Below are 27,309 nucleotides of genomic sequence, written 5' to 3'. Positions count from 1 at the left end.
GTTAATAGTTCTTTTTTAAAAAAAGAATCTATTTCTTTATTTACTTGGCTGCGTGGGGTCTTAGCTGAGGCACGCCGGATCTTCAGTCTTCATTGCGGTGTGTGAGATCTGTAGTTGTGGCATGCAGACTCTTGGCTGAGGCATGTAGGCGCTAGTTCCCTGACCAGGAAATGGACCCAGGCCCCCTGCCTTGGGAATGCAGAGTCTTAGCCAGTGGGCCACGAGGGAAGTCCCTCGATGAATAGTTCTTGAATGGATCTATGGGTAAGGAGGCCATAAGGATTAAATGAGTTAATCCATGTTTGATGCCCAGCATATAGGAGGTGCTGAATTACCATCAGCTACTGTTACTGCCACCCACTCCACAGGTCCTTGGCTCTCCCGAGTGCTCTAAGTCCCCCACCCCATGGACCCTGAGCTGACTTAACCTCCTGAGAGGAGGCCTCACTTCCTGGCCAGTCCTGTCATGGATCCATGTGCCCGCCCAGGGGCTCTGGGCTCATAAAGGGCCCCCTCTGCCTCGTGGGTCACTCCTACTGGATAAAGAAGCAGTACCAGGCAGTGGCTGAGAGCGTGGGCTCAGGAGCCTGAAAGCCTGCAATGAAATCCTGGCTCTACGCCTCAACGGCGGTGTTTCCTTGGGCAACTGCCTTAACATCTCCGAGCTTCATTTGCTCAATGGGCTTCATAATAACCATATCTGCCTCTGTAGTTGTCATGGAGTGGAAAGGAGGAATGCATATATGGTTCCAGCATAGTATCTGGTGTGGCTGGAGTAAGTTCTCAGTGAATGTCAACTATTAGATTTTATTAATTTTGACATTTGATTTGTATATTTTATATATGTATTAGTAGTCATTATTATTATATGATATTATTATTTGGTTCTTTTGCCCATATGTCCTTTGGCCAGTCCTGGTAATAATTCTTTTTAAAAAAACACTTTATGAGGTATGAATGACATAGAAAATCTGTACTTATTTAGTTAATACAACTTGATAAGTTTGGAAAGTGTACACCCATGGAACATCACCGCAATTGAGGCCATAAGCTTATCCATCACCTCCAAAAGTTTCCTCCTGCCCTCTTTGTTTTTTAATGTCTTCAGAGAGTCTTCTCTTAGTATGCCCCATCTCAGTGCACTTGCTCATTACATAATGTATTTACTGAGCAGCCTCCACGCTTTGTGTTTGGGCTGTGGTGCGGGGGTGGAGGTGTCCACTGAATACACGATGGACAGTCCTGGAAGTCTCAGAGCCAACACCGTACAGCACAGGACGCTGCGGGGCAGACAGCAGGGGCCACTTTCCTCTGGACGGCTGAGGAGACTTCCCTGGAAGTAAAGTGTAGCCCCAAAGCATCAAACCTGAGTTTTTTGCATGTGCACGTCCAAGGCCACTCATTCTAGTGCTTCATCTGTCTTGGTTTCCTGTCTAACAGCACAAACCAATTCACCACAAGGAAAACCTCCCCAAGTTCCAGAGGTGAAGATGGGCTCTATTTTTAAAAAAATCAGAATTACACTAGATGTGATTAAGGAAAAAAAAAACACTTTAAGAAAAAAGCCCCGCTATACTGAAACAAAAACAGTTGACAAGTCCTTCTAAATTATGTGGGTACAAGAAGAAGCCAAGACAATAATCACAGACACGTGAAAGTGAAGACACCATGGTGCAGTTGTTTTGGAAAATAATGATAGTTCCTTAGACGGTTAAACAGAGTTACGTTACAACCCAGCAATCCCACTCCTGAATATACACCCAAGACAACTGAGAACCTGTGTTCCAACTAATACGTGAACTGCAGAATTCCTAGTAACCAGAAAGTGGAAACAACCCAAATGCCTATCAACCAATGAATGGATAAATAACACGTGGTCTAACCACACAGTGGAATATTATCCAGCCATTAAAAGGAATGAAGCACTGACATATATTAAAATGTGGATGAACTTCAGAGCAAATCCAGAGACGAAAAGTAAATGACGGGTTGCCAGGGGCTGATCAATGGAGGGAATGGGAGAGGGTGCCAATGCGGACACATTTGCATTTGGGATGATGAAAATGTTCTCAAATTGACTGTGGTGATGGTTGCACAGCTCTGTGAATATACAATAAACCAACAAGTTGTACTTTTTGTGGTACGTGGGGTGTATATTGATACAAGTGTATTAAGGCACAACACATCAGAACTTAGGTAAGTGAACTGACACATTTAGACATTAAAATAAATTCCAGGTGGATTCAGAAGTTCACTGTTAACATCGAAATGATAAACGGGAAAAAAAGAAACAAAATACAAGTGGTGTGAGACCTGTATTGGATGGAGAAACCCTTTCACAGCTTAAAAACAATGGAAGGCACCAGAGGAGGACAGAGACTCAATTCTGAAAATAAGAAATGCTTTTGGGCACAAAAAATAGAAAATAAGAAATGAAAAGCAAAGCTGGGAAGTATATTTGCCACAAATATTTTCACACACACTTCTTTAAAATCTTCAAGGATACTAGGATTCCTGGAGACTGGGAAAGCACAGGATAGATCATTTAACCCCCAAGAGAAATGGCTAATAAACATTTTTAAAAAATCAAACCTCACTAAGATACAGATAATGTTACTCAGAAAAGATCTTGTGACACCATTTCTCATCTATCATGCTCAAAGCTTATATCATTTGTCACTTAAATCCATTTATCCATACATCCATTTATCACTTATATCCAACTTGCAGTGGCTCTGTGCCTGCCAATGCAGAAAATGAGGGTTCAATCCCTGGGTTGGGCAGATCCCCTGGAGAAAGCAATGGCAACACACTCCAGTATTCTTGCCTGGAAAATTCCATGAACAGATGAGCCCGGTGGGCTGCAGTCCATGGGGTTGCAGAATCAGACATGGCTGAGCACGCACACACATGCACAATAAATACCCAACAGCCATTGACAACTGGAGACAAATAAGTACCCAGCAGTGGGGGAACGATTAAGTAAGCCAGGTACAGCCCCAAGATAAAATTTCTATGGAGTCATTAAAACAGAGTTTCCCAAAGAGTTTTTAACAATGTAGAGAAACGTTAAGGAAGAAATCTTAGATGAAAAAGCAGGGAAAAAAAAAAACTGCTCAGCTCGGGTGATTCATATTTTTGCGAAACAATATGTTTCCAGAAAGAGAAAGACACAACATTCAGGGGTGGTTACCTCCTGGGATGAAATCCAGGGTAATTCTGATCCTGTCTGCTCTACTCTTCTGGATTTTCTAAGTTTTTTTTTTTTTTTGGCTCCACCACATGGCATGCAGGATCTTCCCCAACCAGGGATCGAACTCATGTGCCCTGCACTGGGAGCACAGAATTTTAACCACTGGACCACCAGGGAAGTCCTGGATTGTCTAAGCTTTTTATGATGATCATCTATTTCCTAACCTTTGGGGAATTTTCTTTTATGATACATTATTTACAGCATTGAGAAATGATTTTTAAGAAGTCAAATCCACCAATACCAGATGGACCTGAGAGGCACTGCTTATGCACCCAAACAAGTGATATTTGTAAAGTTTTCAAAGACTGGGGAAATCATTACTGATTAAAGTGGGATGAAAAAAACAAAGCTCCAAGATAAAAATAGCAGAGCCAATTCTGGGTCAATTTTAAAAACTAATCATCAGAGAAGACAATAAATGATACACAAATAATCCACATAGTTATCTCTGGGTATAGGCACCATGGTGAATATACTGTCTCACCTACAGGTTACTGGATTTTCCCTATTTTCTATAAAGAGTATTTGCATATTTTTATATTGAGATATTTCTGGGATAAAAGCAAGTTTAGTGAAAAGTTCAATATACAGCCATATATGTACCACCTTTAAAATATCAGGAAACTTTATACTGAGAGTGGGGACGCCCGCCTGTGTGCGGCACCTAGAGTGTCCTCCCTTCCCGGGGGGTGACTGCTGGCTGAAAGGTGTGGGTCTTGTTCCAGCGAGCCTTGTACACATTTAAACCTTCCCTTTCCAGGTGCCCTCCTGCATCTCCTGAGGGCCCACAGGGCAGAACTGGTCACTCCCCAGCTGTCCTGACCTCCTTGGTTGACCAAAGCCAGTGTCAGGGGCAGGCAAGAGGCTTCGGGGTTTGAAGGGGGCAGAGTGGACAGAAACATCACCCCTGAGCACCAGGTGGGCAGAGCCCCCAGGAGGTGGGGACATAGGCCCTGGGCAGGTCTGGGGGTCAGAGGGTCGTCCCTGAGCAGAAGCCCCAACCTGTGGGCTGAGCCTCTGGAAAGGAGAGGCAGGCGGCAGGACTCACCAGGGCCTCATCAGTCAGCAGCTGGGTGGCCACCCCTCCACTGCCCACAGTGACCGAACGGCAGGCTGTGGTCTGGGGAGAGAAAGGGAGGCACGGTGAGAGGCCAGGCCTAGGTCCGTCTCACGGTGCAGACAGGACAAACACACACGTGCCCCCAGAGAGGCAGGAGGGAGGGACACACACACACACACACACACACGTTAACAGCAAACACTTGGAGGGACACGCACATACACGTTAATAGCAAATACTCAGGTGCTTGCCACCCACCAAGCACTGGACCAACATCTCTCACTTAATCCTCCTAATACCCCTGAAAGGTGGGCACTATTTCCACCCACCCCATTTCACCATATGATATCTACATGTGGAATCTAAAATACGACAGAAATGCACATATCAACGAAACAGACTCACGGAGCAGACTTGCAGTTGCAAGGGGGAGCAGGGGCTTCAGGGAAGGATGGACTGGGAGTCTGGGGTTAGCAGATGCAAACTATTATATAGAATGGAGAAACAGCAAGGTCCCACTGTACAGCACAGGGAATTACATTCAATATCCTGTGACAAACCATAATGGAAAAGGATAGGAAAAAGCACATAAATGCATAACTAAATCGCTTTGCTGTACAGCAGAAATTAACACAACATTGTAAATCCACTGTACTTCAATAAAAAAGAGAACGTTATCAATTTAAATGTTGGTCCCCATACATTTTAAACAGTGAAATTTCAAATAAAAAAGCAATATAATTATTTTTTAAAAAGAAGCCCCACTGTATATCACAAAGGATCATAAACACACAGGCTGGTGTCTTTCACAAACCTCAGCGCACCATGCCTTGCACACACAAATGCCTGAGCAAGCCCTCAGCAAAAACGTCCTCTAGCTTAAAATTCTTCCATGGCTTCCCACAGGCATTAGAAATCAGGAGTCTTCACCACTGCCCACGTGGCCCTTATGGTCTGCCCTGAGGACCTTCCCTCTCCCACTCTACTCCCCTGCAAACACTTGGCCTCAGGTGCACTGGCCTTCGCAGCTGCTGTTCCCTCTGTCAGAAATGCTCTTCCCTTGGCTGGCTCCTTCTCACCGTTAATTCAAATGTCACCTCGTGGAGAAGTTTCCCATTCCCAGGGCCCCAAGCTCAAGCATTAATAGCAACCACCCCTCACCCTCTGCCATCTTCTTATAGCCCGCATCATTGCTGACAACTGTCTCTTTAAAAAGTTATTTTCAAGCTTGTCATCTGTCTTCCCTCCCCAAGAATGAAAGCCCCAGGGATGCAGAAATGATCATATGTGGATTGTGATTCTGGCATCCAGCTTGTTGTTGTTTAGTCGCTAAGTCACGTCTGACTCTTTGGAACCCCTTGGAAAAGTGACAGATGAGACAGGTGGACACCTGGATGACACTCTCACAAAGACACCATGGACAGAAATAAAGGCAGACACACAACTAAGGATGTGGACACGGGTGGTCACCCAGGGATGTCCCCCAACAGGGACAGGCAAAGACTAGACAAAGGGGACACCCACACAGACCAAGACAGGCACACACACACACCGATGTGCATACAGCCACACACACACACGCAGACAGGGATTCGCCTCCTTCCGCATCCCATCAGATTAGGTTGGTAACGGCTTCCAGACTCCAGGCTTCTTCCCCGCCTCTCGCTGAGCCGGCACGCCCCTCCCCTGAGCCCGCACACCTTCCCCTCAGTCCACCGGCCCTCGCCCAGCCCGCCCGCTCTCCCTCGGCCCTCAGTTCCCAACTGGACCCTCACGCCCTCCCCTCAGCGCTCCCCTTCAGCCTTCAATTCCCACCTGCACCCTCACGCCCTCCCCTCGGCCCTCTCCGCCGGTACACCCTCCCCTCAGCCCTCAGTTCCCACTGGGACCCTGGCGCCCCTCCCCTCACGCCCCTCCCTTCAGTCCGCACAGCTCTTCTCGGGACCGACCCCGCCCACTCCCCTTCTCCTCCCGCCCCTGCCCCGGCCACCGCCGGACTCACCCACCGCGCTCGGTCTGGACGAGGATCACCGCGCTAGGCGCGCCAGGCCGCGCTGCGCCTGCGCGGTCGGCCCGACCACACTTCCCAGAAGCCCGCGCGCGGAGCGGAACCCACCCGAGACCCGACCGCGCCTCTCCACTCCCAGAGGCCCGCGCGGCACTGGAGCCGCGGCCAAAGGAAGTTGGATAGGAAGAGGGGAGGAATCGAGGGCTGGGAAGAGAGAAGGAAAACGGAGACTGGAGGAAGAGAGATGGGGGAGGGGAGGGCAGAGGAGTGGAGAGGAGAGGGTTTGCTTAGAGAGGAAGAAGGGGGAAGGAGAGAAAATTCCAGAAAAGGAGGGTGCCAGGTCCACCCATCTCCTGGGCTGGACTGAGGGATGGTTCTGGGCAGCTTACTTCAGCGTGATGTTATACAAAATAGCTGAATTATAGGAAATTTGGGAAACATACAGAGATGCAAAGTAACATGATCATAAGAAAAATACAGTATTCACCCTTTTTATTATGGCTTCCCTTAGAGCTCAGTTGGTAAAGAATCCACCTGAAATGCAGGAAACCCCCCAGGTTCGATTCCTGGGTCAGGAAGATCTGCTGGAGAAGGGGATAGACTACCCACTCCAGTATTCTTGGTCTTCCCTTATGGCTCAGCTGGAAAGGAATCTGCAATGCGGGACACCTGGGTTCGATCCCTGGTTGGGAAGATCCCCTGGAGAAGGGAAAGGCTACCCACTCGAGTATTCTGGCCTGGAGAAGTCCATGAACTGTATATGTATACTCCATGGAGTTGCAGAGAGTCAGATATGACTGAGCAACTTAATTTAAATGCCAGCTCCTGTTGGCGTTTTTATGACTTAAGAACGTGTTTAATCCTCACAACCAAGCTTCCAGGTGAGACAGTGGTACAGACAAGAGAGGCGGCACAGGAGGACCGTGGCGGGGCCGGGGTGGGAACCAGACCTCCCGGCTGGGCCTCTTACACCACAAATCACAAAGCCAAGCACAAAAGCATTTGCTGAAATGTCTGGGTGGCCACAGAAATGTGAAGAGTCAGCTAGTCTTGGGTAGTCATTAATGACTTCCATTAAATATTTTGACAAATGTAGATATACACATGGCAGCTGTAAAAAAAAAATAACAAATCATAGAGATCCAGTGTACCGTTTATCTGGTTCCTGTAAGGATGACATCTGTTGTTACCTAACCAGGTTCATTTGCCCAAGGCACAGCAAAACAAGGTTTGCAACAAGGAAAAGGTTTATTCCTATGCAGCCAAGCAAGGAGGTGGTAGAACATCTCATCTGCCTCCCCGCGGGGAGGGGCTGGAGATACTTTGGGTTAAAGAAGCAGCATGGTCTTAGGCATGGGGAAAGGTGCTGGAGGTGGGGGAAAGTGAGACAATCCGTGTTCTGTGCAGGCCTGTCTGAGTTACATGCTTCCTCATGTACTCACCTGTAACACAGGGTATGGCCAGCTACTCAAAGGAAAAGGAGATTACAGTCAAAAGAAGGCAAGGAAAACTGGGCAGAGAAAAACAGAAAAACATGTATTTAGGGGTTTATTTTTGATATTGAGTTCACACTAGATTACAGGTCTGGAAAAATGCTTTTCATTTAATATAGCACATTTATCTTTTATGGCTATATACACATTTTTTTCAACAGTTGCATATAATTCTATTGAATGAATTCAGTGTAATTAACTTAGCCCTTTGCCCATGACCATAAATTGCTAAGAGTTTATCATTAAAAATTTTTCCCATTATACATTTACCTACCTTTGTACACTTTAGTTCTGAGGAATATTGATTCAAATGGTCTATATCTATATAGCAATTTATATAATGGGAAATGGATTTGCCTTGTTTTTCACACATTCACCAAAACTGGATTATGATCACTCTTCTATGGTTTAAATCAATCTATTGGGGGAAAAAAGTAGATTATATTATCACTTTATTTTGCATTGCCTTGATTACTAATGATAGTGGGTAATCTTCTTTTGCTGTTTTTATTTCATTTTTTCTTTTAAGTGGCCATTGTCATTGTTTAGTTGCTAAGTCACGTCTGACTCTGCTACCCCATGGTCTGTAGCCTGCCAGGCTCTTGTCCATGGGATTTCCCAGGCAAGAATACTGGTGTGGGTTGCCGTTAGCACTGTCCATTTTCCTGAGTTGCAGGCATTACTATTACTGATTTGTAACGGTACTTTTAGTATTAGGGAGTATTGCCCTTTGTCATATTTGTTGCAAACGTTTTTCTTCAGTCTTTCATTTATCTCTTAACTGATGGTTTCACACAGAAGTGTTACTCAGTTTAATGTCACCTCCTGCGTTATGTGTACTGCTTAAGAAAGTGTGCCTCCAGCCAAGGTTACAGAAATGTTCTGTTTTTCTTGTACTTTAGTATTGTACATTTAGCGCTCTAATCTGTCAGAACTTCATCAGGGGCAAAGCATACATCTACGCCTTTCCAGACAGCCAACTGTCCCAAGGCCATCTGATCAAGCTGCCTTCGCCCCACTGAAATGAAAAATCCCTTTTATCATATATAAGGGCAATCAAAACTCTCCACGTGCTCTTGACAAGACCACCTATCTCCGAGCCTCTGTGCCAAAGTAAAGAGGAAGCCCCAAACGCCATTGGCCAGTGCTTGTGTCCTCTGGATACGGACTCCCCTCACACGGCCTTAGGCAGCAGCCAAGAGCAAACCGGAGAGCTCTGGATGCTCCAGGTACCTCCAGGTGCTGAAGTGCTCCAGGTATAAGTGTTCTCCACCAGGAGTAAGAGTATCTACTAAAGGGCAGGGGATCTCTTTTCAGGTGATGAAAATATTCTAAAATTAACTGTGGTGATGGTTACACAACCCTGAACATACGAAAAGTCACTGAATTTTATATATATATGTATGGCTTCCTAAGTGGTTCAGTAGTAAAGAATCCTCCTGCTAACATAGGAGAAACAAGAGACTCGGTTTCCATACCTGGGTCAGGAAGGAACACTGAAGGAGGAAATGGGAACCCACTCCAGTATTCTTGCCTGGAATATTGCATGGAAAGAGGAGCCTGACAGGCTACAGTCTGGGGCATCAGAGAGTCAGACACCACTGAGCACACACACACACACACACACACACACAAACACACCTCTCAGCAGTGAAAGTGCTGAGTCCTAACCACTGGACTGCCAGGGAACTCCTTGAATCATATATTTTAAATGGGCGAGTTATAGCTCATAAGACTGCTGCCAAAACAAAACGAAAACATTTGATCCCTGGTCAGGGAACTAGATCCCTTATGCTGCAACTAAGGATTCTGTATGCTGTAACTAAGACCCAGCACAGCCAAATATATATAAAGGAAAAAAATAAAAACAAAAATCTCTAACAGCCTCTAAATCACGATTCACAAAGGGTGAAAAGAACTCTCATGAACCTTGTTAAACCATCAGTTCTCCCCGAAACACTCAAAGCATCGTAACTACCCACTTTGAGACTATCACAATTATTCTCATTATGTCCTTTTTGGCTGACAGTTTTTTCTAGTTCTTCCCTCACCCCTTGGCTCTAATGCCCATATGTTCTGGGGGTGTAAGCCATCCCCTGCCAGCACCCTGGATCCCCCTGGATCCCTCTTTAGATCGTTTCACATCATGGTACATGTCACATACTTACTATGTAGTGTTGCATTTCAAATTTTAGTTTGTCTTTTCCCACTAGATCTGCAAGATCAAACTTTTTCCGGTACATTTCACACCTTGCTGCATCCCCAGTACCTAAAACAGTGCCTGGAACATTAGTAAATGCTCCACTAATCTTAATTTAATGAGTGTTACAGCACTATACTCCTTGTTATATCACAATACCATATAGATGCTCAAAATGAGCTTGTCAACTTACATATCGGGACTTCTACTGGAGTACCAGTGGATTCACGTATTTAACTTGGGAAGAAATGTCTTTGCCAGACTGAGTATGTCTATACAGAGACATGTCTAGCTTTTCATTTCCTCTGCTTAAAAAAAAAAAAAATACTTGTTTTAACATCTACATTCAAAAGCCAACTGCAATATGTATGTTTTCCTGTTTTGGTATTTGTCTTGTCCGTCTCACAGAACAAGATGGGAAGCTTTACTGTATTTATTTTATATGCTAGAACAATTCAGTATCACAGGAATTGTCTGTGGTACTTTTCCACAGTTGAAAGTGTTGAACTGTCTTTTGTAGTTTATTCCATGGCTATTAACCTACTCAAGTTTTCTAGCTGGTTCATTTTAGTTTATTTTTAATACTCTCCCCTGGCAAGTCCCACATTTTACCAAATGCTTTTGTTCTAAGTGGCCTAGTCTCATTTCTAAGTGCCAGGTGAGGTGAGGTTTCCTCATCAGTGATGCTACATTCTCCTTTTTTTAAAGCCTTATTCTGCTAAACATTGCTGTTGTTCAGTCACTATGTAGTGTCTGACTCTTTTGCGACCGCATGGACTGTATCCCACCAGGCTCCTCTGTCCATGGAATTTCCCAGGCAAGAATATGGATTGGGTTGCCATTTCCTCCTCCAGTAGATGTCTTTTTATTCATACAGAGGGAAGAGCAAGCCACCATGTTACCCTGGATATCATAGAATCTTTCAATTCTGAATGTGTTCATCTTTCCAACCTACAAGGAGAGTAAAGAGTTCTCTGTCTACTCTAAAATTTTAGGCTTCTTAGTCTTGACCTACTGGCTCATTATACTTGTAGCTTAACATCACTGTAAGGAAAATTCTACCTTAATGGCACTAATTATAAGTCTATGACAGTATGCTAAATGCTTTAAGTGGATTACCTAACATTTTTCAAAATAAGTGTTTTAAATGGAAAAGTAACATGAATAAACTCTTTATTTTTAAAAAACTCAGTTGGCTACAGTGTTAAAAATACACTTGAGGGGAGCAAGAGGAAATATGGTTGTAACCCTATGCAGAAATCCAAATGAGATGGCTGCATCTTGGACTGGGATAATGACACACTGAGCTAGAAAAAAGTGACAGATTCTAGAAATGCTTCGAAGATTGAAACTAGAGGACGTGGTGGTAGGAGGAGGAGGGCATCGCCGAGGATGACTCTCCAGTATGAGTTCGCTGATGGTGAGCAAGACGTACAGTCTGCCTAAACGTTTTTCCACGTGCTTTACACTCATACGGCCTTTCGCCAGTATGAATTCTCCTGTGCGGTGTCAGATGGGCAATCTGGCTGAAGGCCTTGTTGCATTCCTTACACTGGTAAGGTTTCTCTCCTGTGTGGATTCTCTGATGCAGAGTAAGGGATTTACGATGACTAAAGGCTTTTCCACAGATGTTGCATTTGTAAGTTTTCTCACCCGTGGGACACCTTTGGTGACAGATCAGGGATGCCCTCTGTCTGAACGCCTTCCCACATTCGAGACACGCGTACGGTCTTTTGCCAGTGTGAAGTCTCTGATGTTGAGCAAGATAGGAGCCATCACTGAAGGCCTTCCCACATTGAAAACATTCATAAGGCTTCTCACCAGTGTGAACTCTCTGGTGCTGAATAAGGTGAGCAATCTGACTGAAGGCCTTACCACATTCCTTACATTCATATGGTTTCTCTCCAGTGTGAATCTTCTGATGTAGTGCAAGATGAGCATTCTGGCTGAAGGTTTTGTTGCATTCCTTACATTAGTAAGGTTTCTCCCCAGTATGAATTCTCTGATGGTGGGCGAGGTGCGTGCTCTGCCGAAAAGCTTTCCCACATTCCTTACATTCATAGGGTTTCTCTCCAGTATGGACTCTCTGATGAAGAGTGAGTGAGCCACGATGGCTAAAGGCTTTCTCACAGATACTACATTCATAGGGTTTCTCTCCTGTATGAATTCTCTGATGGACGGTCAGGGAGGAGCCATGGCTAAAAGCCTTTCCACACACATTACATTTATAGGGTCTCTCTCCAGTATGAATTCTCTTATGCTGAATAAGTCCTATGTGATCGGTGAAGGCTTTCCCACAGTCAATACAATCAAAGGGCTTTTCTCCAGTGTGACAATACCTTCGATGACGTATAAGAGAAGCGTTCTGCTGGAAGGCTTTCCTACAGTCAATACATTTGTAGGGTCTCTTTCCAGTGTGAATCCTTCGATGATGAGCCAGGGATGAACAATAACTAAAGGCCTTCCCACATTCGATACATTCATAGGGTTTCTCTCCAGTGTGAACTCTCTGGTGTTGGACAAGATATGCAAGCTGGCTGAAGGCTTTGTTACACTGCTTACACTGATAAGGTTTTTCTCCAGTATGAACTCTCTGATGTTGAATGAGATGAGCATTCTGGCTGAATGCTTTTCCACACTCAGTACATTTGAAGGGTTTTTCTCCTGTGTGGATTCTCTGATGTTGAGCAAGGTGGGCACTCTGGCTAAAGGCTTTTCTGCATTCGAGACATTCATAGGGTTTCTCTCCAGTATGAATTCTCTGATGAAGAGTAAGAGTTGAGATTTTGCTGAAAGTTTTCTCACAGTCGTTACATTTCAAAAGATTCTTTTCTCCATAGGCCTGCTTGTCTTTTTTCACAAAGGAATGTGTCTTTAAGCTTTTCTTATCTGTGTCAAAATTATATATTCTCTCTTTGATGGGAAATACCTGTTTTATATACCATAATGTATTCAGATGAAAAATTGTCCCAGATTTGTTAAAGTGGTCGCCTTTCTCAATAAGGGTATCTATGTGACTGACTGTCTCTTGCCTAAAATGTGTCTTTGGACTTACCAGCTCCCTCTCAAACAGGTCTTCAGACTTCCAGTTTTCCCCTAATGTGGAACATTCAAGGCCATAGCTTGTAAGTCCTTCCATTTTCATTGCCTGAGATAATTTTTCCTCATAGATGTCCTGGTTTAGAGATAATTCCTTTTTCATCCACACATACTCCAAGTCTGAAAGATATTAAGAAAGCAAATGTCTCCTTTATTTAATGCTAGAAGAACAGACACTTACAAAATAAAACCATGTGAATCACAACAGTTGCTGAAGCCTATAAAGGGACATGTTTTTGATAGTTCTTCAAGTTAGGTGATGTGACCATCTTTGCATTTCTAGAATAAACTCTCCTTGGCTATGGTATATTATTTCAACATGACTTTTTATTTAAGATATTGTACCAATATTTATTATTGCATTAATAATTCCCTTTTTTGGGATGCTATTTTGGTATCAAATGTTATACTATCTTCACAATAACATTTTAAAATAGTTCTTTTTATTCTCTGTCAAGGAAAACTTCAAACAATGATTTTTTTCTTTACAAGCTTTATATAATTACTGTGTGAAACTATTTGGGGTTAATTGCTTCTTTTTTGGGAGGAAGTAGTTCTTAAATGACTTCCTACATATTTTCAGTGGTACCTGGTCTGTTCAAATTTTCTCTCTCTGGTGTCAGTTCTGGTAATTATAGTCTCATAAAGTATCATCCATTTCATTAAGATTTTCAAATTGTTTACAAATAGTTGACTTTCAAAAATGGATTCATATCTTTTTTTTAAGTACTTAGGCATCATTTACCATTATTTCTTTCCTTGTGTCTTCTCTCATTTGTCCCGACAGTTTATATACTTTTATCTCTAGCAATATAAATCACTGTGCCTGATGAACTATGGAATAAGGTTCGTGACATTGTATAGGAGACAGGGATCAAGACCATCCCCATGGGAAAAAAAATGCAAAAAAGCAAAATGTCTGGGGATGCCTTACAAATAGCTGTGAAAAGAAGAGAACCAAAAAGCAAAGGAGAAAAGGAAAGATATAAACATCTGAATGCAGAGTTCCAAAGAATAGCAAGAAGAGATAAGAAAGCCTTCTTCTCTGATCAATGCAAAGAAATAGAGGAAAACAACAGAATGGGAAAGACTAGAGATCTCTTCAAGAAAATTAGAGATACCAAGGGAACATTTCATGCAAAGATGGGCTCAATAAAGGACAGAAATGGTATGCACCTAACAGAAGCAGAAGATATTAAGAAGAGATGGCAAGAATACACAGAAGAACTGTACAAAAAAGATCTTCACGACCAAGATAATCACGATGGTGTGATCACTGACCTAGAGCCAGACATCCTGGAGTGTGAAGTCAAGTGGGCCTTAGAAAGCATAACTACGAACAAAGCTAGTGGAGGTGATAGAACTCCAGTTGAGCTATTCCAAATCCTGAAAGATGATGCTGTAAAAGTGCTGCACTCAATATGCCAGCAAATCTGGAAAACTCAGCAGTGGCCACAGGACTGGAAAAGGTCAGTTTTCATTCCAATCCCAAAGAAAGGCAATGCCAAAGAATGCTCAAACTACCACACAATCGCACTCATCTCACACGCTAGTAAAGTAATGCTCAAAATTCTCCAAGCCAAGCTTCAGCAATATGTGAACCGTGAACTTCCTGATGTTCAAGCTGGTTTTAGAAAAGGCAGAGGAACCAGAGATCAAATTGCCAACATCTGCTGGATCATGGAAAAAGCAAGAGAGTTCCAGAAAAACATCTATTTCTGCTTTATTGACTATGCCAAAGCCTTTGACAGTGTGGATCACAATAAACTGGAAAATTCTGAAAGAGATGGGAATATCAGACCACCTGATCTGCCTCTTGAGAAATCTGTATGCAGGTCAGGAAGCAACAGTTAGAACTGGACATGGAACAACAGACTGGTTCCAAATAGGAAAAGGAGTTCGTCAAGGCTGTGTATTGTCACCCTGCTTATTTAACTTATATGCAGAGTACATCATGAGAAATGCTGGACTGGAAGAAGCACAAGCTGGAATCAAGATTGCTGGGTGAAATATCAATAACCTCAGATATGCAGATGACACCATCCTTATGGCAGAAAGTGAAGAGGAACTAAAAAGCCTCTTGATGAAAGTGAAAGTGGAGAGTGAAAAAGTTGGCTTAAAGCTCAACATTCAGAAAACGAAGATCATGGCATCAGGTCCCATCACTTCATGGGAAATAGATGGGGAAACAGTGGAAACAGTGTCAGACTTTATTTTTGGGGGCTCCAAAATCACTGCAGATGGTGACTGCAGCCATGAAATTAAAAGATGCTTACTCCTTGGATGGAAAGTTATGACTAACCTAGATAGCATATTCAAAAGCAGAGACATTACTTTGCCAACAAAGGTCCGTCTAGTCAAGGCTATGGTTTTTCCTGTGGTCATGTATGGATGTGAGAGTTGGACTGTGAAGAAGGCTGAGCGCCGAAGAATTGATGCTTTTGAACTGTGGTGTTGGAGAAGACTCTTGCGAGTCCCTTGGACTGCAAGGAGATCCAACCAGTCCATTCTGAAGGAGATCAGCCCTGGGATTTCTTTGGAAGGAATGATGCTAAAGCTGAAACTCCAGTACTTTGGCCACCTCATGCGAAGAGCTGACTCATTGGAAAAGACTCTGAGGCTGGGAGGGATTGGGGGCAGGAGGAGAAGGGGACGATAGAGGATGAGATGGCTGGATAGCATCACTGACTCGATGGACGTGAGTCTCAGTGAACTCCGGGAGTTGGTGATGGACAGGGAGGCCTGGCGTGCTGCGATTCACGGGGTCGCAAAGAGTCGGACACGACTGAGTGACTGATCTGATCTGATCTGGTGTGTAACTTATTTCAGTTTTCCTGAGATTCATTGGTTTTTCTAAAATCTTGAATTGAATGCTTAATTCACTTAAAAATTATTTATTGTTTATTAACATACAGTTTTAGTGACCTACCAACATCCACTTCTTGAAACTTTTGAGAACTGAAAGCAAGAAAAGGCCACACAACAAGCCTCAGAATAAACTAACCTCCTCACCTGAAGCTGATTTCCCTGCAGTATATGTCCACAGGCTCTCATCTATTGCTCTAAACCAGAAAAAAAGCTTTTAAGCAGGACAGGGTAAAAAAACTAATAAACTGAAGAAAGTAACCTAAGCCAAAAAATCAAAGTAATTACAATAAAAGGGAGAAGACAGACAAAGAAGAAGGAAATAGGTAACATTAGTGAGTTAATTTCTTCATCTTTCATATGAGTATCAAAAGATGTTATTTTGAATCTCAAGTGGATGAGTTTTAAAATGCAAATTAAAAAATACATGAAGTCATAAAGTTAACAACTTTTAGAAGTAAACTTTTTCAATTCAAGGTGTGGGATGGTGTGAAGGGGGATTAAATAAAAAGCATAGACAACAAAACAAAAAGAAATAACAACAATAAAAAAGAAACAACAAAGAGAAAAATGATTAAAAGCAGAGAGAAAAACATAGCTATATACTGGTTAACTTGATAAGTCACATTTTAAAGAAAGGAAACATTTCAACAAGTTTGAAAAATTAGACACAAACCTGCCTAAAGAATTAAAAAATGGCTCAAAATCAGGAATAATTATAACAATATAGTAACATAGGTAAACATCAATGCAACACAACAGAGTTCAGAAATAGACTGGTATTGGTAGAAGTCAGTAAAGGCGGTATGTTGTACCAGTGAGGAACAGAAGAAAAGACCCGCTTAAAAAATACTGGTAGAGGATTCCCCTGGTAGTCCAGTGGCTTACAGCTGGCCTGCCAATGCAGGGGACGTGGGTTGGTCCCTGGTCTGGGCAAGTCCCACATGCCGCAGGGCAACTGAGCCTGTACACCACAACTACTACGCCCACGCCCCGTGACCACTGAAGCCTGCTCACCTAGAGCCCGTGCTCTGCAACAGGAGAAGCCACCCCAGGGAGAGGCCCATGCACCGCAGTGAAGGGGAGCCCCTGCTCACCGCAACTACAGAAAGTCTGTGGCGCAGCAACGAAGAACCAGGACAGCCAAAATAAAGGAAGAAAAGGGTGTGTATATGTGTGTGCTTAGTTGCTCAGCTGTAGCCCAACAGGCTCCTCTGTCCATAAAATCTAAAATGGCACAAAAAAAAATAGTTGTAGAACAAAAGGTTTCAATTTGGGAAGGACTTTGAGAGGTATTTTCCAACAAGTATCAGAGGGAAGAAACACCTTTAGAACTGTTTTCCTAGCTGTAGCCGTCCTGCATTTACCTGGGCACAGGCCTCTTGTCAACTCTCCTTTCATCATCCAGGGCTCTTTATCTTGCTCCAGTAAAGAGATCACATCTGGTTTAGAAATGCAAAGACCTGTATGTAAAAGAAAACAAGAAAATTACCTATGCTGTGGATATTCCAGAGCCAAATGGTACTGAGAAAGAGAAACACTGTAGGAAAGTGTTGATAAAGACAGGACAGACTCCGGAGGGGAAAGACCCCTAAGGGGAGACAGAAGGCGGCACATGCTCTCACCCAGTGAAGCCAGGCTGCTGTAGTTCTCTAACATCACTTTCTTGTACAAAGTCCTCTGAGCAAGAGTCAGCCATTCCCACTCATCTTGGGAGAAGTCGACGGCTACATCCGTGAAAGTCACTGCATCCTGAAATGACACAAATGTCCTCTTGCACAATTAGTGTTCATCCTGACTTAGCTGGCTCTAGGGTTATAAGTTAGGAAAAAAAAAACTGGGTGAGTAATTGCAGTGGGGTGTCTAAATGATAGAGATTAAGTAGTTAGTTGAACTGAACAACTTTTCTGTCTAGTTACACTTTACATATTAGGAAAAAGAAAAATACAGAGATGCTGTCTGCTCTTAAAGCATTTTATGGTGTGAGGAGATATTCTCACATGAAAAAATGTTGACTGCATTCAAAACAGAGTGTCATCAGAATTTTGGCTACCTGATGCAAAAAGCCAACTCATTAGAAAAGACTTTAATGCTGGGAAAGACTGACAGCAGAAGGAGAAGGGGGCGGCAGAGGATGAGATGGTTAGAAAGCATCACCGACTCAATTCACATGAATTTGAGCAAACTCCGGGAGATAGTGAAGGACAAGGAAGCCTGGTATGCTGCCGTCCATGGGGTCACAAAGAGCAGGGCACCACTTAGTGAGTGAAAAACAGCAACAACAATCATGGGAATTTCCCTGGCAGTCCAGCTGTTAAGACTCCATGCTCCCTCCCACTGCAGAGGACATGGGTTCAATCCCTAAGATCCTGCATGCCTTGCAGTGCAGCAGCCAAAAACACAACACAACAAAACAAACAAACAAAACCCCTAGGATATTACGAAGCAGTAAGTTATTTTATATGTTAGGAGTTAGCTCACTTTTCTACATGGAGAACTAAAGAGCTCTGGGACTGCAATAGCAAGTTTCAAGGAATGAGGCTGACCTGATGAGTATGACTTCAAGCTCCACAATATATTCTAAGAAATCTTAGTGTTCTTGAGATACTGAGGTATGCCTAAAAAATGAAAGAAAAACTGCCTAGCAGTACTATTCTCTTTTGAAATACAAATATATTTGGATCAGGAGAGAACTCACTTGGCAAACTGGTTTTTGATAATCTGCTGAGAAGCATCAGGAGAGATGATACGAGATAAGTGCATGACAAGCAACCTGTGTCTTGCTACATGAACTGAATTTATAACCAACCATGAAGTGAGGCTGGTTGTACGGGTGATGGGAGATTTCCATTCCTCTTTCTGTGATTTCATTTATATGAATATCTAAGAATCATTTCCATAAATATCTAAGAATGAGTTTTGAATACACAGCAGTCTTGAGTAAGACCAGAGACAAAGGTCAGAGTATTCCAAAGAGTTCAGACTCTAGCACTGGCTAGCTGGGTGGTCTTTGCCAAGTGGAATAACTCCTTTGTGCTTCAGGATTTCCCTCCTAAAAAAAATGAGAATAATTTCAGTACCTGCCTTAGAGCAGCACTGTGAGAATTAAATGAAGTAACAGGCGCAGAACAGGCTGAGTGCTCAAGAATTGTTATCTATAATGATGAAGGAAAGATGGGAATAAAAGAAGAGCAGCCCAGAAAGAGGGGAAACATTTGGTTTAATATTTCAATAAAAGCTTTACTTATATTTTACTAATTTCAGTATGTTATGGTAGTTAAGAACATGGCTGTGGTGGTGTGACACAGAAATAATTCTCATAAACACACAGGATTATGAGAGACAGCACAGGGAGAGCTCGTGGAAGAGCAACTCCCTGAGGACACTGCTGAGAGTATATTTATTAGAAGTTTATCTGACAGAGCTCAGAGGAGTATGACAAAAACCAGAAATCAAGCACAAAGGCAAACATACGAGGGAAATGGAATGAGCGTGTACACTACTTCTTTGAGGTCAGCGAAGGATCACATGGGATTCCTAAGGAGTTGTTCTGTGTACAGATACTGCTGTGGGCTGATACGTTAGCCAAAATATCTGTCTTATGGGCATGAGAAAGCTTACACGAGAAAGAGCACAGCTACAAGATAGCAGAGCTTATATGAAGACTAGAAAGTACATTCTCCCACACATGGTCTCTGAAGCCGGAACACCTATGTTCAAGTCCTGTTCTGCTCAGCAAACCTAAGCTATTAGTTTTGTTTTCAACCACTTAAGATATTTTAAATTCAAAAGAATAGTCGATTGAATTACATAGAAATATCACTGACTAGATGGACGTTGAGTCTGAGCAAGCTCGGGGAGTTGGTGATGGACAAGGAAGCCTGGCGTGCTGCAGTCCATGGGGTTGCAAAGAGTCGGACATGACTGAGCAACTGAACTGAACTGATCTACCATTTCCGCTGCACTTCCTTAAATCCCAACGTTCCAATTTTCAGAAGGAAACAAACTTGCCAAAATCCTGAAAGCAAGCTAGTACTTTAGGAGAAAAAAGGGAATACTAACCAGGGACATGGCTTTAAGAAGTTCAATTCCCATCACCTCTTCTTCCTGGCTCCTCATGTGGAGAAGGGCTTTACCCCGAGAGGGCAGAGCTGGGAGGAGGAGAAAGGAACGATGCGAAACTGAGTAGCTCTGATAGTCACAGCCCAGAAACACATCCCTTCAGCTCCGTCTCGTCTACGCCACGCTCCTATTCCTACTGCACCCTCCTCTCACAGTCCAGGAAGTCGCTGGGAAACCTTTAGTTTACAGCGGGGGTTCTGCTCTGCTCTGGATTTTCAGGCTGAGCACAATCTCTCTCTCGCCCAAATCCAGCCTTTCATTAACAATACAGATGTATGAGGCATGCTGCATATATTAAAACTCTGATTTGACCTTCAGAATCTTCAACAAAAATGGGGAATCTTGTCACAGTTTCACATATGAAAGCTCTGGGAAGTAAAGTCTTTTGCACAAGTCACAAGCTTGTAAACAGTGGAGCCTAGTCACCAACGTAGATTTGCCTGACTCTTCCACTCAAGTTATTTACTCAAGCAGACACCAGAAGGTAACAGGAAAAAATCCCCCATGTGCAACTAACTACTAAGGATTTGCAAAGAGTCTATGAGACTTGAAAAAAGCCATCTTCCCAAGAAAGAAGCATTATCACCTTGGTCACAACAGAGTCCACGTGGCTTGCAGATAGCTGGACCAAAAACCTGTCAGGAGACTCAGGTTCCCATTATGCTTTGTGACAAACTATGTAGTTCTGAAGAAGTCCCCTGTCCCTTGAGCCAAGGTTCTTCAATCAGGAAGAGGATAAACTGACTTGATTCTGGTTTCTTTCTTCTAAACTCCAGTGCTTTTTCAAAGCATTATAATGATGATTAAAAGAATGAACACTTATTAAGCACTGGTTATTATGCAGTAGGCACTACACCATGTACTTCACAGGTATGAGCTCACTTAATGCTTATAACAGTCTTATGATGTATATAATATCATCCTCATTTTACATAACAAAAGCTGGGTCTGAAAGTTTAAAGAAAAAAACTCCTGCAGTGGAGGTCTTGGGATCTGAACTCTTGAAGTTACTTAACCCTCTCAGGGTCAGTTTCTCAACTGTCAAAGGTGGGTAAGAACATCACCCCAAGCAGATGTTGAAGGGCTTACATGAGACCCAGTATGAGGGGCACTCTAGACTCAGCCTGTCTTGGATGTGAATCCTGGCTCCTTTACTTACTAGTGATTACTTGTCCTTTCTATGGCTCTGCTGCTGCTGCTGCTAAGTTGCTTCAGTTGTGTCTGACTCTGTGCAACCCCACAGACGGCAACCCACCAGGCTTCCCCATCCCTGGGATTCTCCAGGCAAGAATACTGGAGTGGCTTGCCATTTCCTTCTCCAATGCATGAAAGTGAAAAGTGAAAGTGAAGTCGCTCAGTCATGTCCAACTCTTAGTGACCCCATGGACTATAGCCTACCAGTCTCCTCCATCCATGGATTTCCAGGCAAGAGTACTGGAGTGGGTGCCATTGCCTTCTCCGTTCTATACCTCAGTATCCTCATCTGTAAAAAGGAGATAAGATAGCTTCCAGTTCATACTGTTTGGTGTTAATATCCCCCAAAGGTCTTAGAACCGTGTCTGGCCTAGAGAAAGCACTCAGTAAATATTAGCTACCATTACTGCATGCAGAAAAACAAGTGAAGAATAAAGCTATGAGCAGTGTTTCTCCCCCCTCTCTTTACTCACTCTGGTTGTGGAGGGGTGTGGCTGGAGACAGAGAAGTGTGAGGTAGGAATGGGGGAGTATTTCTGTTCACCTACTAAAAGGTGACTAAGCCATGGAAAGGCTGGAATCCCTCAGCACTTCCAAATGAAGCTGTGAATCTCACCTTCCTCACACATCTCATCCCAGTGATAAATGGGACAGGACTCTAACAGATTTTTAAATTCGTTAATTTTTAATTGGAGGATTATTGCTTTACAATGTTGTATTGATTTCTAACATATCAACATGAATCGGCCATAGGTATACACATGTCCCCTCTATCTTGAACCTCCCTCCTACCCCTCTATAGGTCATCAGAGCGCCAGGTTTGAGCACCCTGCATCGTACAGCAAATTCCCACTGGATATCTGTTTTACACATGGCAATATATATGTTTCCATGGTACTCTCTCAATTCCCCAGCCTCTCCTTCCCCAGCCGTGTCCACAAATCTATCCTCTAGGTCTGCATCTCTACTGCTACCAGGCAAACAGGATCATCAGTATCACTTTTCTAGATTCCATATGTATGTGTTAATATACGAGATTTGTTTTTCTTTCTGACTCACTTCACTCTGTATAACAGGGCCCAGGTTCATCTACCTCATTAGAACTGACTCAAATGAGTTCCTTTTTATGCTGCTGCTGCTAAGTAGCTTCAGTTGTGTCCGAATCTGTGTGACTCCATAGACGGCAGCCCACCAGGCTCCTCTGTCCCTGGGATTCTGCAGGCAAGAACATTGGAGTGGGTTGCCATTCCCTCTCTGTTCTTTTTTATGGCTGAGTACCAAATCCCTTACGATTACACAGTGAAAGTGACACGCAGATTCAGGGGATTGGATCTGATGGACAGAGGGCCTGAAGAACTATGGATGGAGGTTTGTGACTTTGTACAGGAGGCAATGATCAAGACCATCCCCAAGAAAAAGAAATGCAAAAAAGCAAAATGGCTGTCTGAGAAGGCCTTACAAATAGCTGTGAAAAGAAGAGAAGCGAAAAGCAAAGGAGAAATGGAAAGATATTCCCATCTGAATGCAGAGTTCCAAAGAAAAGCAAGGAGAGACAGGAAAGCCTTCCTCAGCGATCAATGCAAAGAAATAGAGGAAAACAATAAAATGGGAAAGACTAGAGATCTCTTCAAGAAAACTAGAGATACCAAGGAAATATTTCATGCAAAGATGAGCACAATAAAGGACAGAAATGGTATGGACCTAACAGAAACAAAAGATATTAAGAAGAGGTGGCAAGAATACACAGAACTATACAAAAAAGATCTTCATGACCCAGATAACCACAATGATGTGATCACTTGCCTAGAGCCAGACATCCTGGAGTGTGAAGTCAAGTGGGCCATAGGAAGCATCACTATGAACAAAGCTAGTGGAGGGGATGGAATTCCAGTTGAGCTATTTCAAATCCTAAAAGATGATGCTGTCAAAGTGCTGCACTCAATATACCAGCAAATCTGGAAAACTCAGCAGTGGCCACAGGACTGGAAAAGGTCAGTTTTCATCCCAATTTCAAAGAAAGGCAATGCCAAAGAATGCTCAAACTTCTGTACAACTGTGCTCATCTCACACTAGCAAAGTAATGCTCAAAATTCTCCAAGCCAAGCTTCAACAATACGTGAACCGTGAACTTTCAGATGTTGAAGCTGGATTTAGAAAAGGTAGAGGAACCAGAGATCAAATTGCCAACATCTGTTGGATCATCGAAAAAGCAAGAGAGTTCCAGAAAAACATCGAATTCTGCTTTATTGACTGTGCCAAAGTCTTTGACGTGTGGATCACAACAAACTGTGGATAATTCTTCAAGAGATGGGAATATCAGACCACCTGCCCTGCCTCCTGAGAAATCTGTATGCAGGTCAAGAAGCAACAGTTAGAACTGGACATGGAACAACAGACTGGTTTCAAATCGGCAAAGGAGTACGTCAAGGCTGCATATTGTCACCCTGCTTATTTAACTTATATGCAGAGTACATCATGAGAAATGCTGGACTGGATAAAGCACAAGCTGGAATCAAGATTGCTGGGAGAAATATCAATAACCTCAGATATGCAGATGACACCACCCTTATGGCAGAAAGTGAAGAAGAACTAATGAGCCTCTTGATGAAAGTGAAAGAGGAGAGTGAAAAAGCTGGCTTAAAACTCAACATTCAGAAAACTAAGATCATGGCATCCGGTCTCATCACTTCATGGCAAATATATGGGGAAAAAATGGAAACAATGAAATTTGGGGGGCTCCAAAATCACTGCAGATGGTGATTGCAGCCATGAAATTAAAAGACACTTACTCCTTGGAAGAAAACCTATGACCACCCTAGAGAGCATATTAAAAAGCAGAGACATTACTTTACCAACAAAGGTCCATCTAGTCAAAGCTATGGTTTTTCCAGTAGTCACGTATGGATGTGAGAGTTGGACTATGAAGAAAGCTGATTGAGAAAGAATTGATGCTTTTGAACTGTGGTGTTGGAGAAGACTCTTGAGAGTCCCTTGGACTGCAAGGAGATCCAACCAGTCCTAGGTTGGATCCTAGGAAAGGAAATCAACCTAAAGGAAATCAACCCTGAATATTCATTGGAAGGACTGATGCTGAAGCTGAAACTCTAATACTTTGGCCACCTGATGCAAAGAACTGACTCATTGGAAAAGACCCTGATGCTGGGAAAGATGGAAGGTGGGAGGAGAGGGGGACCACAGAGGATGAGATGGTTGGATGGCATCACTGACGAGATGGACATGAGTTTGGGTAAATTCTGGCATGCTGCAGTTCATGGGGTCGCAGAGAGTCTGACACGACTGAGCCACTGAACTGAATATTCTAACACTAACAGATTTAAAAAAAATTAAATACTGAGGTCTTCCTTGAAGAGCAGCAGAGCACTCAGAGGTAATGTTCTAATCCTGAATGCTCTCTCCCCTGGGTCCTTGGAGACACCCACACAGACCTGTAAGGGGACGGCAAGTCAAGTCCCGTCCCTGAATTCAGCTCCATACTCTGGTCCTAGGTGACCGTTTAAATCTTTGAACTTCTGTGTCCACCAGAGTCTGAGGCCAGGGCCATCATCCTCCAGTCCCTGGGCCCACGAGCAGTACCCTCAACCCCAATTTCCACTCTTACCTCCATACTCAGGCCCGTGGACATGTATGGTGTCCCGACTTCCACATCCTCCAGGCGGGCAGGCAAGAAAGGCTTCAGCCGCCCCACCCCGACCGGGCACCTTCCCAAGATTCCAAGGCTTTGGGCCACATCGAACTTTCGGTGGGGAAGTCGGGGTGCTCGACTGGAGTGAGGTGGTCTCCTCCGGGGGTGTTCCCAGCTCTCAGCCACGTAAAATCCTTCATTCGTTCCAATACACGCAGCTGGAACGGGCAAAGTGCACAAGAGACACGCGCAGAAACACGAGCCCCAGTCACACACCAGCCTCCTCCGCGGCCCGCTAGTCACATGTCACACCTGCACATACACACCCTCCATTCACACACGTACCCGCCTCCTCTTCCCGGTCACACCCTGCACGCACTGTCGGTCACGGTCGCCAAGTCACGCGCGCACGACCACGACCCCCGCCCTCCCGCGCGCAGACCGAATCGCCGACCCTATGGCGGCCCCCTGGGCCCGGCTCAGCAGCGGTCGCCACCCGGACCGGACTCTCTCCTCAGAACCGGCCAGACCTCGGTCCGGGCTTCAAGTCCTTGTCAGAAGTGGGCGAGTCCTCACAGCGCAAGGGCCCCTGGGCAACTTAGTCCCAACAGGGACGCCGGCTTTTTGAAGTCGGGCGACTAGGCTGCTAAGGCCGGGGTCCTCCCCCCTGCCTGGTGACCGCTGCCCTCTGTAACGTCTTGGTGCCTCGTCTTCCGGGAACGGGGCGGTCTAGAAGCCTTACAGCTCCGACTCCGGGTCCTAGTACTGGCTACCTCCCGGGGGCTTCTGGGAGCCGTCTCCGGGCTCGCAGTGCGCAGTGTCAGGCTCAGCGAGCTGAGCCCCGGGTAGCTGTGGCCGATAGTGGGCGGGGTCACAGGGTGCGTGGAGCGCGCAGGCGCATGGAGCCCGAGGATGGTCTAGGAAGTGGGCGGAAGCTCCAGGATAGACGGAGGTTGGAGATTACAGATTTCTCCTGCTGCTTTATGACTGTGTGTACGTATGTGGTGGCTGGGATCGGGGGCAAGGGGAGGCAGGTACTTTCCAAAAGTCTGCAGATTGAAGAGGGCTTCCCAAGGGGCGCTAGTGGTAAAGAACCTGCCTACCAATGCAGGAGACTTAAGAGACACCGGTTGGATCCTTGGAATGGGAAGATACCCTGGGGCAACCCACTCCAGTATTCTTGCCTGGAGAATTCAAAGAACGGAGCCTGGCAGGCCACAGTCCATAGGGTCGCATAGATTCGGACACGACGGAAGCGACTTAGCCCGCACAGGTCGAAGAACTGACGTTTCACTTTAATTATCTAATTCACTTGTAAAAGAGCATCACATTTACCCTTGAAGCCAGCATTTCTCATCGCCGTTAGTTTTTGCGGTCGCAGAGTCGGAGACGACTGAGCGACTGAACCGAACTGAACTCCAGCCCCTGTGCGCAGTGGGCTTGTGATCCTGCTGTATCATGAGAATTCCTTACTAATAAAACATGGGATTTCGTTTCTCTTTTGATCTCTTTCAATGAGTCCTTAATACGCAGCTTCTCTGTAGTTCTGAGAATCACCCTGTAGAATGACCAATTTCTACATGAGAATAAAAGATGACTTTAACTTCGAAGTTACAGTATTGGAAGGATACCAGGGGCCTTGAAGATTTAGAGAACTTAACAAAACTAGGATGTGGGGAAGCAGGAATCATTTTAATGCATCAGATAGGTAGAGATGCAGAAGTATTTAGGTTGCTTCCAAAGGCTGACTCAGTCCCACCTATTTGCAGTCCAGGAGTGATATTCCACATCCTTAACAGCTAGTACAAGGCGGGGCAGAGCCAACCAGAATTAAGAGTGAACTAAAAGCAAACATCCCTTATGGCCTGTGAAAGTCGCTCAGTCATGTCCCGACTCTTGGCGACCCCATGGACTATACAGTCCGTGGAATTCTCCAGGCCAGAATACTGGAGTGGGCAGCTGTTCCCTTCTCCAGGGGATCTTCCCAACCCAGGGATTGAACCCAAGTCCCCTGCATTGCAGGCAGATTCTTTACCAGTTGAGCCATAAGGAAACCCATATATGAAGCCTAATGTTGGCCCTGAGTTTCCAATCAAAAAACAAAGAATGAAAAATCTTACTGGCTTGTTGTACTGTCCAACAGAACAATAAAAAATGAAGAAAGACAGAGAGCCAACAAAGAGCGAACGTGTGCTAAAGACAAAAACAGACTTCAATATATATATATATTGAAAAAACACACATATTGGGTTGGTCAAAAACTTAATTTGGGTTTTAACACAGAAAACCTGAATCAACTTTTTAGCCAACTCATATATAGACACACATGCACACACACACATATATTAAATATTTTGACTCTATATGACCACA

General features: G+C 44.1%; 1 protein-coding gene and 1 long non-coding RNA gene across 3 annotated transcripts in view; both read right to left on the bottom strand.

Annotated features, from left to right (window-relative positions):
* The window catches only part of LOC113875566 (zinc finger protein 470-like), a 32,092-nt gene extending 6,299 nt beyond the window's left edge, over positions 1–25,793 (bottom strand). The window contains 7 exon segments of the mRNA XM_027514066.1: positions 9,216–9,225; positions 11,412–13,233; positions 17,346–17,441; positions 17,604–17,730; positions 20,041–20,129; positions 21,499–21,583; positions 24,913–25,793. Of these exon segments, the coding sequence (XP_027369867.1) occupies positions 9,216–9,225; positions 11,412–13,233; positions 17,346–17,441; positions 17,604–17,730; positions 20,041–20,129; positions 21,499–21,583; positions 24,913–24,936 (2,253 nt within the window). The 5' untranslated portion in view covers positions 24,937–25,793.
* LOC113875570 lies at positions 245–6,904 on the bottom strand. 2 transcript variants are annotated; one of them, XR_003506286.1, is made up of 3 exons: positions 4,719–5,999; positions 4,302–4,373; positions 245–258 (listed from the first exon to the last, which is right to left on the bottom strand). It is a non-coding gene; the product is annotated as an uncharacterized LOC113875570 (long non-coding RNA). The 2 variants fall into 2 exon arrangements; XR_003506285.1 differs by lacking the exon at positions 4,719–5,999 and adding an exon at positions 6,316–6,904 and having other exon boundaries at positions 246–258.
* Positions 25,794–27,309: the final 1,516 nt, after the last annotated feature.

The sequence above is a fragment of the Bos indicus x Bos taurus genome, chromosome 18 (assembly GCF_003369695.1).
Source record: "Bos indicus x Bos taurus breed Angus x Brahman F1 hybrid chromosome 18, Bos_hybrid_MaternalHap_v2.0, whole genome shotgun sequence".
NCBI classification, from domain to species: Eukaryota; Metazoa; Chordata; class Mammalia; order Artiodactyla; family Bovidae; genus Bos; species Bos indicus x Bos taurus.
Note: the sequence above shows the minus strand (reverse complement) of the source record. Positions and strands in the feature narration are given on the sequence as shown.